Source organism: Phascolarctos cinereus, unplaced genomic scaffold (genome assembly GCF_003287225.1).
Source record: "Phascolarctos cinereus isolate Bilbo 61053 unplaced genomic scaffold, phaCin_HiC Scaffold_9;HRSCAF=440, whole genome shotgun sequence".
NCBI lineage: Eukaryota > Metazoa > Chordata > Mammalia > Diprotodontia > Phascolarctidae > Phascolarctos > Phascolarctos cinereus.
This window is the reverse complement of record NW_027556402.1, coordinates 14,558,906-14,578,380: the sequence shown is the minus strand read 5'-3', so window position 1 is coordinate 14,578,380 and position 19,475 is coordinate 14,558,906. Positions and strand designations below refer to the sequence as shown.

General features: G+C 39.2%; 1 protein-coding gene across 2 annotated transcripts in view; it reads right to left on the bottom strand.

The window, feature by feature from the left end:
• The window catches only part of ABHD18 (abhydrolase domain containing 18), a 46,245-nt gene that overhangs the window by 16,517 nt on the left and 10,253 nt on the right, over positions 1–19,475 (bottom strand). Inside the window, exons 1-7 of one of the 2 annotated variants that reach the window (XM_020988564.2) lie at positions 19,065–19,164; positions 18,313–18,397; positions 11,733–11,833; positions 8,280–8,358; positions 8,092–8,176; positions 7,147–7,174; positions 5,651–5,789 (exon numbers count right to left, since the gene is read on the bottom strand). In XM_020988564.2, coding sequence (XP_020844223.1) covers positions 5,651–5,789; positions 7,147–7,174; positions 8,092–8,176; positions 8,280–8,358; positions 11,733–11,833; positions 18,313–18,397; positions 19,065–19,156 — 609 coding nt within the window. In that variant the 5' untranslated portion in view covers positions 19,157–19,164. Of the gene's footprint in view, positions 1–5,650; positions 5,790–7,146; positions 7,175–8,091; positions 8,177–8,279; positions 8,359–11,732; positions 11,834–18,312; positions 18,398–19,064; positions 19,165–19,475 lie in introns of those variants that run through there. The other variant, XM_078148740.1, reaches the window with a different exon arrangement.

Below are 19,475 nucleotides of genomic sequence, written 5' to 3'. Positions count from 1 at the left end.
TCTCAGTGGTCTAGGCAATGCTCTACAGCCACAAATTGCAAAGAAGGTATCAACTTGCACTAGTAAAGACAAGTTCCCCATCTGGGAGTTCTTCCTCCGTACCAGGACACCCTAGGTACAGTCCCTATCCCTAGGCATCTATACTTCCAAAGGTCTTTTCACGGTATGGAGTTCACCCTGGGTTCTTGAAGGCTGTCATAGTACCTGAGAGCCTGCTCAATATCTTTCACAGACTATATCTTATCTGATCCTCTCAATGAAGTGAGAAAGGTAGATTAGAGGTCAGAATGAAAACACCAAGCTGAGATATGAGGGCTTAATTCAGGATGTAAGAATCACTGAATATTTCTAAGCAGAAAAAGGAGAGCAGAGAAAGAGGTCTATTTTAGAAAGCTGACTGTCAAAAGTACATAAATTGGAATGGAAAGAGGTAGGGGTAGACCCTTTAGTAGGCTACTACAATAGTCTAAGTGATGGATCATGGCTTCAAGGACTTAATGCAAAAGTATTCTTCCTGCCTCTCAGTAGAGAGGTGGTGGACTATAGGTCCAATATCTCCAGATTTGGCCAATATATTAAATTGTTGACTGTAATCATTTGTTACAAGGGAGGGTTTTATTGGGAGAGAAAAGGAATAGTTATTAAGAAGTGACAGTTTTGTTTAAAAAAAGCCATCAGCAAAAAAATTTTTTTTTAAAGTCCAGGTATATCTCACACTTATCAGATTACTTAAAATAACAGAAGTGGAAAATGACAAATGTTGGAGATGTGGAAAAATTGGGATACATACACTGTTGGTGGAACTGTGAACTGATCCAACCATTTTGGAGTGCAATCTGGAATTATGCCCAAAGAGCTACAAAACTTTGACCCACCAATACCACTATTAGGTCTGTTTCCCAAGGCGATCAGGGAAAAAGGAAAAGAACCTATATGCTCTAAAATATTTATAGCAGCTCTCTTTGTAGTGGCAAAGAAATGGAAATTTAAGGGGATGCCCATCAACTGGGGAATGGCTAAGTTGTGGTATATGATTGTGATGGAATATTATTGTGCTCTAAGAAATGATGAGCAGGTTGATTTTAGAAAACCATGAAAAGACTTGCATGAAATAATGAAGTGAAATGAGTACAACCAAGACAGCACTGAATACAGTAACAGGAATATTGATAGAAGAAAAACTGAATGACTAAGTTATTCTAAGTATTCTCTTTGTGACCTTACTATGAAGAGATACAGAATTTACACTTTAGATAACTGATTTTTAAGGTCACTTATAACCTAACATGTCAAGGTAGGACTACAAATCAATAAGAGAATACTCACAAAATACTCAAATCAACTACAAAGGGCCTATGAAAGAAGGCTATCCACCTTCAGAGAAAGAACTGATAAATAAAAGTATTCATAGTATGGTTTTACATACACACCCAACTGTGTCAAATTGGTGGCCTTCTCTAGTGCAGAGTGGGGAAAGAGGGAGACAGTTCAGAATTTAAAATCTAAAAATAAATAAATTTAAATTTTTTAAAAAGTCCAGGTACAGGGTAAGGAGGGCATTAAAAGTAGGGTATATACATTGCTTTAATAGCAAAGCTTATATAACACATTATTCCTCTACCTCTAATAATTCTTTCCTTTCTAATTTCAACGTAAGAGTTGTTCTGTTCATAATCAGTCTAAAGCAGAGTTTTAATTTGGGGTCTGTGAACTTTTTAAAAAATAGTGCTAGCCATTTCAATATAATTTGTTTCCCTTGTAATCCCATATATCTTATTTTGTGCTTAATTTAAAAACATTATTCTGAGAAGGAACCACAGGTTTTACCAGATTGCCAAGGAGGCGACTCAAAAAAGGTTAAAAATGTCTGTTATTCTTTTTTTAAAAATATTTCCCCCATTACATGTAAAAACAATGTATAACGTGTTTTTTTTTTAATAGGTCTGAGTTTCAAATTCTATTCCTCTATCCCTCCCTCCCCCATTCCTGAGACAGTAAACAATCTGATATAAGCTATACATGTGCAATCATGAAAAACATTTCCATATCAGTCATTTTGTGCAAGAAGAAAGGAAGAAAGAAAGAAAAGAAGAAAAAAGAGAAAAATAGTATGCTTCAGTCTGTATGCAGATTCCCTCTCTGGAGGTGGATAGCATTGCTCACCATGAGTACTTTGGGACTGTCGTGGATTACCACATTGCTCAGAACGGCTAAGTCACTCACAGTTCTTCATCGTATAATACTGCTGTTACTGTGTACAGTAAGAACCTCTGTTCTAAAGGAACAACTCCAACACATTTTTGACCTTACTATGGAGAGATACAGAATTCACACTTTAGATAACTGATTCTAAAGGTCATTTTTAACCTAACATGCCAAGGTAGGACTATAAATCAATGAAAATAATTTAAATAAGGACAAAAATTGCCAGACTGCTTATTTAATAGATGGTATAAGAGAAAAGGCCAAAAAGTTTACAATCTGTTTCAAGAGATCTCAAGCCACGCTAACATAAGCCTTACATATCTCAGGTATGACGAGAAGGCCAATGGATTTAGAATCTAAGTAAGACATGGCTTCTTCTAGCCCCTGCACTGTCATGGACTGTGTGATTGCAGCACGTCACTACTTTCCTCAATCTCAAGTCTTCTCCACAAAATGAGTGGCTTAGTTCAGGTGATTTCTGAGGTCCCTGCTAGTTCTAAAATCCTATGATAAAGGTCAATTTTCTAGTCCCTCTAAACATAATCATGCCCCAAAATTCAGAGACAGAAATACAGAATATTAGAGTTTTCCTAACTCAAGGACTAGAAAATTGTTGACATTCTGTTTCTACACAATAACAAACATTGTACAGGGAATAAAATGGTACAATAAGCATGAAACTGCTTTCAGTTTATCAGTTTATCAAAGCGGCTCTACCATCTTCAGTTTGAAACATTTGTCTTAGTTGTGGACAAGCAAAAATAAGGCACCAATTACAGAAATTTTTTTGTCAAAACAAAACGAAACAAAAACAAAAAAACCCCAGAAACACCAAGGGATCATTGTATATAATACCATCATGGCATGCTCTAACTACTGGTCATATTTCTCAATGACTTAAGAGATTTATAATGACTTTCAACTGCTTATAAGTACAGTTAATATTTTCAATATTCATAAATAGCTTTGGTTCTGAATAATAAACACTTATTTTGTCTCCATCATGAGAGTCAAAAAATATATTATGAGTTCTCATTTGCTGACATGAGTAGCAACTGGGTAAATAGGTTTTAGTTAAAAATGAAACTCTTTGACCTTTAACTTTTTTTTAAACAAGCCTGCTATTTCAGAGGGGCAGCTAGATGGTGCAGTGGATAAGGCAATGGGCCTGGGATTAAGAAAGACTCATCTTCTCCAATTCAAATCTGGCCTCAGACAACTTAGCTGTGTGACCTTGGGTAAGTCACCTAACTCTATTTGCCTTCTCATCTGTAAAATGAGCTGGATAAGGAAATGGCAAAACACTCCAGTATCTTTGCCAAGAAAACCTCAAATGGGGTCACAAAGAGTCAGACGTGACTAAAATTAAACTGAAAACTATTTCAGAGCAAGAATGAAACACACTACCTGCCTCTTGATAGAGAGGTGATGGATATAAGATGCAGAATGAGACACGCTTTTTTTCTGGACTTGGCCAACATAGGAACTTGTTTTGCCTGACTATGCATATTTGTTATAAGAATTTGTTATATATTCATCCTTCAAGCCATCGAGATGTTTTCCTTATAATTACCATATACTGTGTTAATAAATTACCTGGCATTAGTATAGATTTGCTCTAACTGCACAAAGGTTAGGGGAGAGTTTTGCTGTATTATTTTTAAGATACTGCATTACTGGGACAGCTAGGTGGCACAGTGGATAGAGCACCAGCCCTGAAGTCAGGAGGACCTGAGTTTAAATCTGGCCTCAGACCAATGCAGCCTTGACACTTACTAGCTGTGTGACCCTGGGCAATTAAACCCAATTACACACACACACACACACACACACCAAAAAAAAGAGATACTGCATTACTCTTACTACCGGGACCTGCTATTCTAGATTATACTAACTACCACTAAGAAAAAGGTCACAATCTCCCACTGCACTGGGGGCCATCACCAGTCATCCTGACCTACGTCTTGCCACTGGACTCCGATGACTCTGGAGCAGAGGGAGGCTGATGACTTCGCACAGCCCTGCCAATCACTTTCCCGTCAAGGCATCACCCTGCTAATGTCACTGGTCCTCTTCGAGGCTGAAGGACAAACAACAACTACCACTAAGATGAAGATACCGTGACGTGCTGGACGGCGCTATTTCACTGTCCCTCAAACGTAGTAATCATAAAAGCCACAATTTATTTAGTGCCTTACACACATGTCATCTCACTGGACCCCCATTAACTCTGTAAATCAGGTGCTACTATTATCCCGATTTTACAGACGATGTAACAGAAACCAAGTGAGTTGCTGAGGATCCCACAGCTATAGCACTGAGCACATCCCTGAGGAGGCCTTCCTGACTCCATGAACACCTCTGTGACCCCTCAACCCTCCCCACCACCGATATAAAGGAACAGCAGGGGAAGAGAGAAAATGGGGGCAAGTAACTGTCCAGCTATCTCATTCTGTGTTAAAATTCAAACGGGCACCGTGCGCTACTTCTAAGCTTCTTCACTCGTTTCTTCCGATGTGTGTTCCTGGCATAACAGTTTCATAAAATGAGAAAATGCTTGGTGTAAGTGATTTTGCCTCTTCACGGCCGTCTAACGCTTTATTTGTTCAAAGCATTTCTGCATGTATTATCTCATTTGAGTCCTGAAATAGCCCAGTCGCACAGGTGCAAAAAGTATCACTAAGGAATCCCCTCTTACAGGTGAAGAAATGAAGTATGAAAAAGAAGCTACAAGACTGGCTCCCTTTCTCAAGAGCTGGGTGGGTTGGGTGATTCAGGGAAGAACAAGGTTTCTTGATTCCCAGGCCAGGGTTTTATTAATGCACTATAGTATATGCAGTAACTCCTAAAAGAAAATCCAACAGTGTCAATTCTTTTCCATTTATTTAACTACATAACTTCACTACTTAAATTTGGCTATGGACTTTCAAGTACATACCCACTGAAATGCTGAGCTCTAAAAGCATTTAATCATGTTTTAAAGACAACTTTCAAAAATTATTATCTCAAATTCCATCTATGTAGGTAGCTACCTCCTCTACTCATGCAAATCACAGCTCACCTATGACTTAATAATCGTTGTAGAAACAATCAGCAAATGTATCAAGAATCATTTCAAGAGACATTGTCTTCTACTAAGTTTAGCAATATAAATGCAGATCTTTTTCTGATGCTAAAACTTACTTCTCTAGACAAAATTTCAACCCCCAAACTTTAGCACATGGGCTAAATTTCCCTCTAAGGATTTTAACTTACATATACAACAAATGTCTATATTGTAAATTAATATCAATTTTCCTTTGGGGAATAAGAAGCAGCAGCAATTCAAAGGGACTTCTTAGTGTAAAGTTAAGCCTAGCTTTACTTAATCAATTATAATAATAATTGAATAAGGCCATTAAGTTCATAACATAATGAAACAAATGAAAACAACATAAAGGCTTACATGTCCTCCCATGGATATTCCAGTCATCCCCAGAGGTCCATAACCCTCCCTCTCTAGCCAATGCAAGAGAGCTGCAGACTCTAGAACAAGGGCCCCTCCCATCACAAAGAGGTCAGACACATTTTTCAAGCTTGACCTTCTATTCTCAAAAAGAGAGAGAAAGAGAGAAGAATGGGCTTATTTAACAAAATTACATTTCTAAATATAGCATTTAACTAATAAAATCTTCTTAAATTAATCAAATGAGATAATATATGTAAAAGGCTCTGCCAGCCTTAAAGTGCTACATGTTAGCTATTATTATAGCATGTATAGCATGGAGAGCTAGCCTTGCAGCCAGAAAAACCTGGGTTCAATTCCCAACTCTGACATTAGCTTGTCTTACAGAACAGTTCTGGTAGCATGGACATGTATTAGGGATTGTCATATTATAAAGGGTGTGTGTGTGTGTGTGTGTGTGTGTGTGTGTGTGTGTGTTTAAATGTTAATTTTTTCTAATAAGAGAAATCAGACTAAAGCTAAGTTCTTCAATTTTTGTTTTATTTTGAACAGGGACAAAATAACATTACACACAAAACTCAGGCTACAGTGGCTTAAGAGCTTACACTTTAAATTCTCTCTCATGTCCTTTTCTGACCTGATTTCTTTTAAAAGTCAAACTTGTAAAAGGAGATCCACTGGAGTGCTGAGAGGTCGTCCTCGGTTCTACGACAATAGAGAAGTGTCTTTCTGGCAGATCTATGGCCCAAACCCCACGGGCTAAGTCCAGGGTGGACCCAAGATATACTAAATTCCAAATGCCCGCTCCAGTGAATCAGATTATAGCATGCTAAGATTCCAGTGTACAAATGTTTCAACTAATTTACCGATTTTCATTTTCACACTGTTTCAAGTCTCAAATCCTCAACCTCTAATGTTTTCATTTCCCATTCTCTTTTAATAATGAAAACTTTAAATCTGCTCTTAAAATTCATCACTACAGGAGTAATTAATTAATCACACCCATTCCTATGACTTCTCTGTCCAAAAGAATGCTTTCTGGCCATAACTACTACCTACATATGCTGTCACCCCTCATAAAAATATGTTACTTGAGGGCTTATATATGTATTTCTAGTACATGACACAGTGCCTGGCATCTAGTAAGGATCCCCTGAAGAAATACTTTTTCGTTCTCTCATTCATTCATAAATTCTTACTACAGATAAAATGAAATCCAGAAAAAGACTGAAACCTTAAATTCACAAAATAATCTTAAGCAAAACATTTTAACTGGGAGGGTACATTACTGCTTTAATTAATTTTATAAAGTGAAAAAATTTATTGCAATATCTCTTTGCCCCTCTATCATACGAAGCTTAAGGATTTTAAACCACTCTACCGTTCCTCACTAACTATGATTTGCTAGTGCTTTTTATCATGCAATCTTGTAGCAAGACAGACTTCACAACTGATTAAAATAGACAAAGAAGAACAAAACCCAACATTATACTTACACTTGATCTTTGGGTTTCCTACAGCCATTTAAGAATGTATGTCAAAGAAAAAGCTTAAATGGAATTTATATGAGCTCAATGCTCTAAAAAATAGGCCCTTAAACAAAGTGGCTTATCTGCTAACTACCAAGAATTAACTTTAGTTTGGGCATCATTACCTCCTGATTGCTATCCAGAAGCTCTGAACTTCCTCAACTCAATTTTATTAAAGTTAAGAGTTGGCCAAACTTCACCCAGACAGTCTTTGGAGCAAACACTGATGATAAATGCACCAAGATTATAAAATGCCTATTAAGCATTTTTTCAAATGTTACGATAAGTACACTAATAAAAAAAAGTACAATGGGATTTAAGCACTTCTGTTGGCAAAAAGAACACTTTCAGAAATGTGGATGGGCTTTCATGACGTAACTGAAAGCAAAACCAAAGAACTGGGCACATGATCACATAAAATGAAAACTGAATAGGAATGAACCATATTAGAGACTTAGAAGTGATTAAAAAGTCATGACATTGTACGTGTTGAAACTAATCTCACTTATTTAAAATATAAAAAGTGGTATGTGTTCTACTGCAAGTTAACATTAAGTTTCTACTGAATCACTACAGAATAAAAGCAGCAGCTCTGGCCTTGGAGTCAGAAGGACCTGAGTTCAAATCCAGTCTCAGACACTTGACACGTACTAGCTGTGTGACCTCGGGCAAGTCACTTAACCCTGAGTGCCTCACCAAAAGGCAAAACAAACAAACAAACAAATAAATAAATAATAAGAGAAGATCTTTTACTCAGGGAGAAAAAAAATTTCCATTAATCTTTAAAAAATCTCTTCAAAACCGAAAACTAATCAAACAAATCTTTACTTGTTTTAAAGGGGCAGGTTATCATGCACTTTCCATCAGACAGTCATGAAAAAACAAAAATTCTTGGTTATTGAAAAAGGATATAATAAGGGTTTTCTAACAACAAGGAAGCCATACATGCTTCCTTGATCATCGGGCGGGCCATCAGTGTTCGTCGTCTCCAGTAATGCTAGAGAAAGAAAACATGATAAACTTATAAGAACAAAAGCGTCACATTTATGAAGTAGGGTGAATTAACAAATTACTGTGGGCTCATGGTTTAACTGTCTTACATGATCTCCTGTTCCAGCAAGATGGATGCACACGGGTCTGTATTTACTGCTCCATTCTTTAGGTACAATGAATTGAAACCTATTTAAAAGATAATTTATAGTTACATTCTCAAGATGCTTCCCAGGAGAACATTTGAAATATCTTAAAATACTCACTTGTTTGTAAGTGCAAAAGGCCAAATTTTGGATTCTCAGATACTTCACAAAATGTCAGAGGTCTTTTAAGTCCAACCATAGCTGACAAAGAATCCCTTCAATGACTTCAGCAACTTACCCTCCAGCCTCCATTGGAAAGCACCCAATGAAGAGACAGCGCTTCTCAGGAGGCAGCCCATTTCCCCCTTGGAAAGCCTTAACAGTTAATGAGTTCTTCCTTACATCAAGCTCAAACCTGTCTCACTGCACATGTCACCCATTCAAGTGGTTAACTGAAACTCTGTTTGACACAAGGTATAAAACTATTAACAGCTTGCTAAAAGAGCACTCAAGTACAGCGATAAGAGAACTAGATTTGTAGCCATTAGACTTGAGTTCAAATCTAGCTCTGCCATTTACTAAATGTATATGACCTTGAGTCTCAGTTTCTTGATCTATAAAACAAGGGGATCAGACTAGTTCCAATTATGCCTTCTAAAGTTCCTTTCAATCAATAAATCAGCAAACATGTACAAAGTATTTAACATGTCCTTGGCACTAGGGATAGAAAGACAAAAGCCAAAACCAAGCCTGAACAAGAATTCTAGCTCTAGCATTGGGCCCATCCAGTCCCTACAAATGACAGTCATCATGATGAACATCGCCTGACATGTGGACAACCAGCCCCTACTTGGAGACTCCTTCAGGGGTAGGAGGTTGGGGCTAAGGGAGGATGGAAGGAGCACAGTTTACCACCAGCTTGGGCAGCCCACCCCCCTTGGAAGAGTTCTCATTGTTAGGATGTTTCCCCTACATTTACCTCATTGCAACAACACTGCCACTACCTATATTTTTATGGTCCTTTATCAGATGCCTCTCTTTCCAGGGGTGGGGAACATGTGGCCTTCTTTTTTCAGATTATACGTGTGTAGTCATGCAAAACACTTCCATAGTAGTCATGTTGTGAAAAACTAACTATATTTCCCTTCATCTTGTCCCACCCCACATTTATTCTATTCTTTTGACCCTGTCTCTCCTCAGAAGTGTTTGCTTCTGATTACCCCCTCCCCCAGTCTGCCCTCCTCTCTATCACCCCCCTGCTCTCTTGTCCCCTTCCCCCCTATTTTCCTATAGGATAAGATAGATTTCCATACCCAAGTGAGTGTGCATGTTATTCCCTCCTTAAGCCAGATCTGATGAGAATAAGATTCACTCATTCCCTCTCACCTTCCCCCACTTCCCCTCCACTGTAAAAGCCTTTTCTTGTCTGTTTTATGTGAGATAATTTACCCCATCTACCTCTCCCTTTCTCCTTCTCCCAATATAATCCTCTCACCCCTAAATTTTATTTTTTAGATATCACCCCTTCATCATCAACTCACCCTGTGCCCTCTATCTATCTATCTATCTATCTATCTATCTATCTATCTATAATTTTTTTCCCCTCCAACTACCTAATACTGACAAAGGTCTCATAAGTTACAAACATCATCTTTCCACGTAGGAATGTAAACAGTTCAACCTTAATAAGTCTCTTATGATTTCTGTTTCCTGTTTACCTCTTCATGTTTCACTTGAGTCTTGTATTTGAAAGTCAAATTTCCTATTCACCTCTGGCCTTTTATATGTACAACCAGTTTGCCAGCACTAAATGTCAACTCCTCAGACAGACACTATTTCCATTTGTCTGCTGTGCCTACCAGTGACTGATTCTTCACATTTACTTTTGGAGTTAATATTTTATTTATTTTGCTTCCCCCTTCCCCTGCCACCAAGCCCAAGGCAGCCCCTCTACACCATCCATCCACTGCCTGGGACCAAGCCGGAACACGTCTAATTACCAGCCCTTCAAGACTGAGTACAAATCACAGAGTTCTATCTCCTGCCCTGAGTCTGCTCTTCTCCAGCTTAAAAAGGCCCAGCTCCTCCAACCTATCCTTCTCTGATGTGCACTGAAGGCCTGGCCCCACCCAACCGCCTCTGACAATTTTTGTAACGCTGATTGGGTGGACTCACTGTTGTGAAATACAGGGCTCTTCTTAATCTCGGTTTCCTTAGGCGTGACCAAAGGCTCCCCACCACTAACACCAGGGATTACTTCCTCCTTAATTTAGGCCAGAACTTAAAATTAAAGACCTCCAACTCCAGGGTGCAGCACTGACCCATGGGCTGGCTTCTGGTACTTCACTCTATTGACAGCGGATTGGTGCTTGTCTTTTGAGATTAAAAAGCTTAGTCTTCCCTCTTTTACATTCTTTGGTTTCAAAAGACACTAAGCAGACATAGATAAAAATATCTATCGAGATGAATTAAATAAATTAATTAAATAGGAACCCTGTAAATGTGTTGCTGCCCAGTTTCTCGCCTCCCTTTCACAGCCTAACTCAGAAAAGCTATTTACGTCCACTGCCTCTTTTCCACCTTCCATTCACTTTTTAACACCCTGCAACCTGGCTTTTAATCTTGTGGCTTCTGGAAACCTTCATGCCATCACCAGCTTACTTTCTACCCCACCCCATGGCTGCTTCCATTTTAGAGGACAGAAGCAGCGATAGCAGAACCTCTGAATTGGTGGTGGGGGAAATAACATCCTTGTTTTCTCTAGCTACTCATCAGCCTTCCAGCACATTTGTCCCCTGCCATGGCAACAGTGGAGGCAGCTAGGTAGTTCAGTGGCTAGAACACCAGGCCTGGAGTCAGGAAGACTCCTCTTCCTGAGCTGAAATCCAGTTTCAGACATCTACTAACTGTGTGACCCTGGGCAAGTCACTTAACCCTATTTGACTCAGTGTCCTCATCTATAAAAAGAGCTGGAGAAGGAAATGGCAAACCACTCCAGTATCTCTGACAAGAAAACACCAAACGGGGTCACGAAGAGTTGGACTCCACTGAAATGACTGAATAGCATTGAAATAGTAAAGCCGCATTAATATATTTTACATGAAGACAACAATAATTCAGCCAAAATTAAGCAGACATTTCTAATTACATCATGTAAAAAACATAACCAAGCAAATTAATGATAAAGAAATAGGACTGTAGGAGGAATGAGAATGAAATGTTTTAACTTCAGGACTTTGGAAACACTCACTTCAATTGTTATACTGGTTACAAATTACTTATCCGTTCACGAAAGCAGTTTCCTTAAGGACTTCTAGCAGAAAACATGTCAGCCTATTCAAAGTTAGTGCATGTACTTAAAAAGTAACAAGACTCCTAATATCTCTTACTACTTCAGACCAGAACAAAATGAAAATCTTCTCCGAGCTTCCCTGAGCTGTTTCTTTGATATTCTTTTTTCAGCATGAAATCTCTTACCTGGCAATAACAGATTCAATGGGCATGAGATCAGGAATATAATGAGCCATTGGAGAAACAAAATGTCCTTCAAGAATTTTACAGTCAGTCTCTTCTTCAATCTGTCAGAGAAAGAAAGAAGCTAAGATGTGCATGCCGGTTGTAGGGAAGAAACCAGTAACCAAAGAGGTCAATTCAACAGGAGCTCTCCATGGCAGTGCTAAGGGCTACGGGCACAAAAGGAACAGAATGACAGCGATGGGCTAGGAACTTAAAAAGGAACTGGATGGCAAATCCTTTCGTACGATGTCTGTGCTACGAATCTCAATGCTCTTTTATCAGATATGATGAAAAGTGGGCTATATCATCCAGCTCACGAGGTTCTTTCAGGGTTTTGGGGAGAGGAACTTCTTGGCACACTATCTGAAATATCTGCATTATTTCATGGCAGTAATAAAGGATAAAGTTACACAGATACTTCAGCTACGACCATGCAGTCAGCCCACGCCCCAAGACCTCCAACTCTAGGGCACACAGCAGGCTCATGCAAATACAAGGGTTACATCTACATCTGTACTGCTCCAGACACCCATTAAAATTGGGCCAGAATTCACCTAGATTAGATTCTCTTTACCCTTTGATCAGAAATAAGCTCCCCTAGTTGGGGGGTTCCAGGCCAAGATTGAGCAGAATGTCTCATTGTCAGCCCTGTCCTTCTCTAGGGCTGGGTTCTGAACAGGAAATAAAGGGACAGCTAGGTGGCACAGTAGATAGAGCACTGGCCCTGAAGCCAGGAGGGCCTGAGTTCAAATCCCGACCTCAGACCAAACACTTGACACTTACTAGCTGTGTGACCCTGGGCAAGTCACTTAACCCCAACTGCCTTAAAAAAAATGAGTAGGAAATAAAAAGAGGAAAAACTCCACCAATAATTGGTTATTAACATAATAAGAAAACAGTCCAGATTGAATGTGTCAGTCTTCTCCTCTGGCCCCATCCACTATCCCCTAACTTTCAGAACCACCTGGAAGTACCCTATATCAAACCAAGTCCCTATCCTATATGGTGCCATCCCAAATTACTCAATTAATCTGGAAAATTAATCAGGAGGAACAAGAGGTTAAGAATCTTAACAGAATTTTTAAAAACGGGAAATAAGGGGGCCTAATAGTATCAACTCTCAAACTGTGTAATACAGAGCAGTTTTCATCAAAACTATTTGGAATTGGCTAAAACAAAACAAAACAGAAGAGTTGATCAGGTGGACAGACCAGGAGCACAAGATCTAAAAGCAAACATAGGAACACAGTGTTCAGTACACCCAAAGACCACAACTACTGTAGGAAGGATTCACTACTAGACAAAAACTGGAAAGCAGTCCATCAGCAGTTAGATTTAGATCAACACCTCACACCACAAAACTCAACAAATTCCAAATGGATGCACAGCCCAAGAGTCCATCATAAATAAATAAAATCAGGAGAATGGAAGGTGCTATCTTTCCAACTGAGGCTGGGAGAAGAAGCCTTGACCAAACTAGTGATTCAGAAGATCACAGGAGATAACATGGACAATTATAATCACATAGAATCGAAAATCTTTGCATGACCAAAATTAACACAACTAATAGCAAATGAAAACAGTTATTAACTAGAAACAAACTGCTTCAGCTAAGTCCTCTGACAAGGCTCTAACACCCAAGATCATTAATGATAACAACAGCTAATACGTACATGGCACTTACTATGTACCGAGTGCTAGGCTGAGAACTTCACAATTATCACATTTCTGATCTTCACGACAACTCTGGGAGGTGAGGGCTAACATCGTCCCCATGTTACAAATGAGGAAACTGAGGCAAATGGAGGTCAAGTGACTTGCCCAGGGTCATACAGTTAGTAAATGTCTGGGGCTGGATTTCAACTCGGGTTTTCCTAACTCCCTGTGCTCTACCCAGTGTGCCATCTCCCTGCCCCTCAAAAAGAGAACGGATTCAAATACTTCAGAACTGGAAGTGGAGGGGATTCCCGGGCACTGAGGAACGGCTGAGCAAGTCGTGGTATATGCATGTCATGGAATACTATGGTGCTATGAGAAATGATGAGCAGGCCGACTTCAGTAAAACCTGGCAAGACTTGTACGGGCCGATGCTGAGGGAAGGGAGCAGAGCCAGGAGCACACTGTACACAGCGTAACCAGCACACTGTGTGATGACTAACACCGACGGACTTAGCCCTTCTCAGCCATGCAAGGATCTAAGAAACCTCCAGAGGCCTCGTGAGGGAAAACGCCCTCCACATCCACAGAAAGAACGATGGAGTTTGAATGCAGATCGAAGCAGACTACTTGCTCTTTGTTTTCTTCTGTTTTGTTTTCTCTTTCTGGTGGTTCCTTCTATTGGTTCTAATTCCTCCTTACGACATCGCTAATGTGAAAATATGTTTAATGGGAATGTATATGTAGAGCCTATATCAGACTGCGCACTGTCTTAGGGAGGGAGGTGAGGAGGCAGAGGAAGAAAAATCTAAAACTCAAAAGCACATGGAAGTGATTGTTGATAAATGAAAATAAAGTAATAAAAAAAAAAGAGCTCTCCTACAATAGATAAATGGACAAGAGATGAACAGGAAGCTCTAGGAAAAAAAAAGAAAAGCAAACTGTCAACAGCCGCATGAAAAATGTTCTGAATCACTAATTAAGAAAGAAATAAAAATTACAGTAACTGCACCTCACATCCATCAGATTAGCAAAGATTTAAAAAAGGAAGACGAAAGTTGTTGGAGGGAGGACAGGCACGTGAATGCTCTCCTGGTGGAACACTCGAATTGGCACAGCCCCTCCAAAGCAACACACTCAAAGTCACTCAATTCAGCACTCCTTCGACCCAGAAACTCCAACAGCAGCCATATAACCCAGACAGCTTAAAAAAAAGGGTAAAATCCACACATAGAAGAATATTTAGTTTCACTTTTGTTGTAGCAAAGAAAACAAACAGAAAGGTGCCCATCCACTGGACAAGGGCTATATATTGGACCGCGGGGCAGGACACAACGGACTACGGCTGCCTTACAAGAAGTGATGGAAAGGATGGGTTCAAAAACTTGTATGAGCTGATGCAGAGTGAAGTGAGTAGCATCTGCAGAACCAAGTATACGAGGACTACCACCCAGCAAAGAAATGATACATTTAAGGCTTACGGGACCAGAAGGAGGCAGATGTTTCCCAGTGTGTGCATTGGTTCTGCTTGGGTACGGCCTTTCCTGTCGCCCTCCTCCCCCCATGGATCCCCGCCCCCAAGCCCTACATCTGTCAGCCATTTCCTTAGATATGTTTTGTATACAGTTGGTCATGTTGTCTCTCCCTTTATCATGTGAGCTCCTCGAGTAGCATCTGTCTCTTTTTTTCCCCCGCTAGGCCAACGGGGTTAAGTGACTTGCCCAGGGTCACACGACTACTGAGTTCTGGCCGGATCTGAACTCAGGCCCTCCTGACTCCAGCCAGGGCCAGTGCTCTATCCACTGTACCACCTGGCTGTCCCAGCAGCATCTCTTTCTCTTTTGACTCTGTATCCCCAGATCATAGCACAGTGCCTGGAAAATTTTTTTAATTTTCCCCCCACTTAACACGTAAAAACAATTTTAAACACTGTTTTTTAAAGTTTTGAGTCCCCAATTCTATCCCTCCCTTCCTTCTCCCCTCCCTGAGACAGTAAGCAACTTGATATAGATTATACATGTGCAATCACATAAAACACATTTCCCTGTTAGTCATTTTGTGAAAGAAAACATAAAAGGAAGGAAAGAATGAAGGAAGGAAGGGAGGGAAAGAAGAAGAGAGAAAGAGAAAGAAAAAGAAAGAGAAAATATGCTTCTGTCTGTACAAAGACATCATCAGTTCTTTTTCTGGAGGTGGATAGCAATTTTTGTCTTGAGTCCTTTGGGATCATCTTCGATCACTGTATTACTGGGAAGTTATTCACAGTTGTTCATTGTACAATACTGCTGTTACTGGGCACAGTGTTCTCCTGACTCTGCTCACTTCACTCTGCATCAGTTCATGGAAGTCTTTCCAGATTTTTCTGAAATCCTCCTGCTCACCATTTCTTACAGCACAGAAATATTCCACATTACAATCAGATTTTATTTTTTTAGACATCACCCCTTCATCTTCAACTCACCCTGTGCCCTCTATCTATCTATCTATCTATCTATCTATCTATCTATATCTATCTATACACATAATTTTCCCCCCTCCAACTACCGTACAATTTGTTCAGCCATTCCCCTCATTAAGGGGCATCCCCTCAATTTCCAATTCTTAGATACCACAAAAAGAGCGATCATAAATATTTTTGTACAAATAGGTTCCTTTCCGTTTGGAAAAAAAACACAACTCTTTGGGACACAGACCTAGTGGTAGTACTGCTGGATCAAAGGGTCTGCACAGTCTGGCTGCCCTCTGGGTACAGTTCCAAATTGCTCTCCAGGATAGCTGATCAGTTCACAACACCCCCCAAAGTGTATTAGCATCTCCAGTTTCCCACTTCCCCTCCAACGTTTATCATTTTACTTTTCTGTCATATCAGCCAATCTGAGAGGTCTGAGGTGGAACCTCAGAGTTGCTTTAATTTTAGTTTCTCTATTCAAAAGTGATTTAGAGCATTTTTATGACTATATATAGCTTCGATTTCTTTGTCTGAAAATTGCCTGTTCATATTCTTTGATCATTTCTCAACTGGGAAATGACTTGCATTCTTGTAAATTTGACTCAGTTCTCTATATATCTGAGAAATAAGGTATACCAGAGATACTTGCTGCAAAAAAATCTCCCTCCCTGCCCCCGTTTTGTTTTCTTTCTAATTTTAGTTGCATTGGCTTTGTTTGAGCAAAACCCTTTAAATAATCAAAATTATCCATTTTCCTTTTATAATGCTATCTGTTCTTTAATCCTAAATTCTTCCTTTATCCATAGATCTGGCAGGTTAACTATTCCATGCTCCCTAATTTGCTTATGATATCACCCTTTATGTGTTAATCATGTACCCATTTTGACTCTATCTTGGTATAAGGTGTGAGATGCTGTTCTATACCTAGGTGTTTTTTAAAAAAATTTTTAAATTAATTAATTTATTTTTAGTTTTCAACATTTACTTCCATAAGATTTTGAGTTCCAAATTTTCTCCCCATCTCGTCTCCCCCCCCACCCCAAGACGGTGAGTGACCACAAGCACTCTTTTCTGCCTTGGAACTATGAGGAAGATTCCCTCTACTCTGCCACTACAAGTCCACCATGCCAGCCCTCCTCCTCGCCGCAACACTGCCACCCAGAACTGTGACCCAGATCCAAGCATGGGCAAAGCAAGAGAATACTGCCTCAGCACCAGCAAAGAGATCCCTTCAATTCCCACTCTGATCAGCCACCTGATTCCCTCTGAGTCTGTGGGCTGAGAGCCTCAGAAGCAGCCACCATCCTGGGGCTGTGCTGGGACCAGGGTTGGGACCGAGCTTCTCTCTCACCACAACCACACCTACTGACTTTCTAAGTTGTCTTTGGCATTTGTGGGTTGAGAAGTCTGGAAACCACCACAGCTGCCCATGATTCAGTCCCCTAAGGCCTTCTCCAGGTTCACTGAGGCCTGGTCTTTGCCTGAGAACCCACAGTGACCTATGCTCCTCTCCCAATCCGGCGCAATAGATCTTTCCAATCAACTATCTAGGTTGTCTTGGGCTGGAAATTTGTTTCACTGCTTTTTTGTGGGTTCTGCTGCTCTACAATGTGTTTAGAGCCATTTTTTACAGGTATTTGGAGGGGTTTGGGGGAGAGCTCAAGCAAGTCACTACTTTCACTCTGCCACCTTGGCTCCGCCCCTATACCTCATTTCTGCCATACTATTTTCTACTATTCTATTTCTTAGCCAGTAGCAGACTGTTTTGATGATTTCCCCTTTACAATACAGTTTGAGATTGGTATGGCTAGGCCATCTTCCTTCACATTTTTTCACTGATTCCTGTGATATTCTTGACCTTTTGTTCTTCCAGATCAATCTTGTTATTTTTTTCTAGCTCTATCAAATAATTTTTTGGTAGTCTGATTAATATGGCAGTGAATAAACAGACTAATTTAGGTAAAATTGTCATTTTTATTATATTGTTTTGGCCTACTCGTGAACAATTACAATCTTTCCAACTGTTTAGATCTGACTTTGTGTGAAAAGTATTTTGTAATTGTGTTTATATAGTTCCTGGGTTTGTCTTGGCAGGTAGATGCCCAAGTATTTCATACTGTCTACAATTATTTTAAACGGAATTTCTCTATTTCTTGTTGCTGGACTTTGTTGGTAATACGTAGAAATGCTGATGACTTATGTGGGTTTATTTTTTATCCTGCAACTTTGCTAAAGTTGTTAATTACTTCAACTAGCTTTTTAGTTGATTGTCTAGGATTCTCTAAGTATTACATAATAAACACCTAATGACTGATCAACAAATGAGTTTAATATGCAAATAAAAAGCAGGTTTATTCCTATGTTTTAACATTCAATTTAACTGTAGCATATGCTTTCTTTAAAATTTAGATAACTAAATAATTTTATTTTGAATACCTTGTCAATGTACACTGGATAATCTCTTGAAACCATGTTCTGGCATTTTTCTCGATTACCAATTATCTTTCTGAATTCAAATAGTCTATTATGAAAAAAAGAAAAAAGAATGAGTTCAGTTTTTCATCCATGAAAAAAAAATCACATTACAAAATAATTGAAACTAGGTCAAGATGCTAAATTATTAAGACTTTTTTTTTAACCTATTCCAAAAAATCCAGTTTATAGTTCTATAAGTATTCTTAATTTTTAAGTACTAAGTGCTTTTTAATAAACATAATTTATAACTTTATACTAAGATTTAGGAAAGCTAAATAAGAAACTTTTTGATTTGAAGGATAATCACAACTATTAATATACTATTTTAATAATATACTACTTGAAATGTGACATTGGTCAAGTTACTTGACCTTTGCTTCAGTGTCTTCAACTGTAAAATAGGGATAATAAACAGCACCTCTCTCCTAGGATCAAATGAGATAACCTATATAAAGTGCATCTGCAAACCTCAAAGTGGTGTGTGCCAGCTATAAAAGCACTCATAAGTGTGGGTGCTCATCCCTTCAAATCACAACCCTTATGTCACTGAGTAGATGATCCTAGGGAGTTATTCTGACCAAGAATATCATCTCTGCAGCCAAGCTGAAGATAAAAGGACTAAATGATCTAAATTAAATATTTACTTGGACTAATAACTTCATGCAAAAAGACACCTGCAATTCTAGTTTGAATATGCGGGGCAAAATGCTCACCGTTTCAGATCTTCAGGCCTTCCCCATCCTCTGATGAAAAGCTTTGTGAGGAGAAGCCGTCGGTAAAAAACATCTAACTTGCTCACACCCATTAGGACATCTAAAAAGCAAACACATACAACACTGTGAACTGATTTTACCAATGTCACTCTTGAACATGGGAGCTTTCTAGCAAGTATAAATTTCAAGCTTTAATTTTTCCCTCAGGAACAAGGCTGGACAAAAAGCCGTGACAGGAAAAGGAAAAAAGAAGGTGAAATGAGAGACAAAGGATGACAATGGAGGAAAAATTAATAGACGTCATCTGATTTTAAAATATTTTCTTGCTGCTTTCATCTTCCAAAGTTTATACTCTTTACCAATGAACTTTCAACTCACAGACAGTTTGTGGTAGGTGCTGGGGGTAATTCA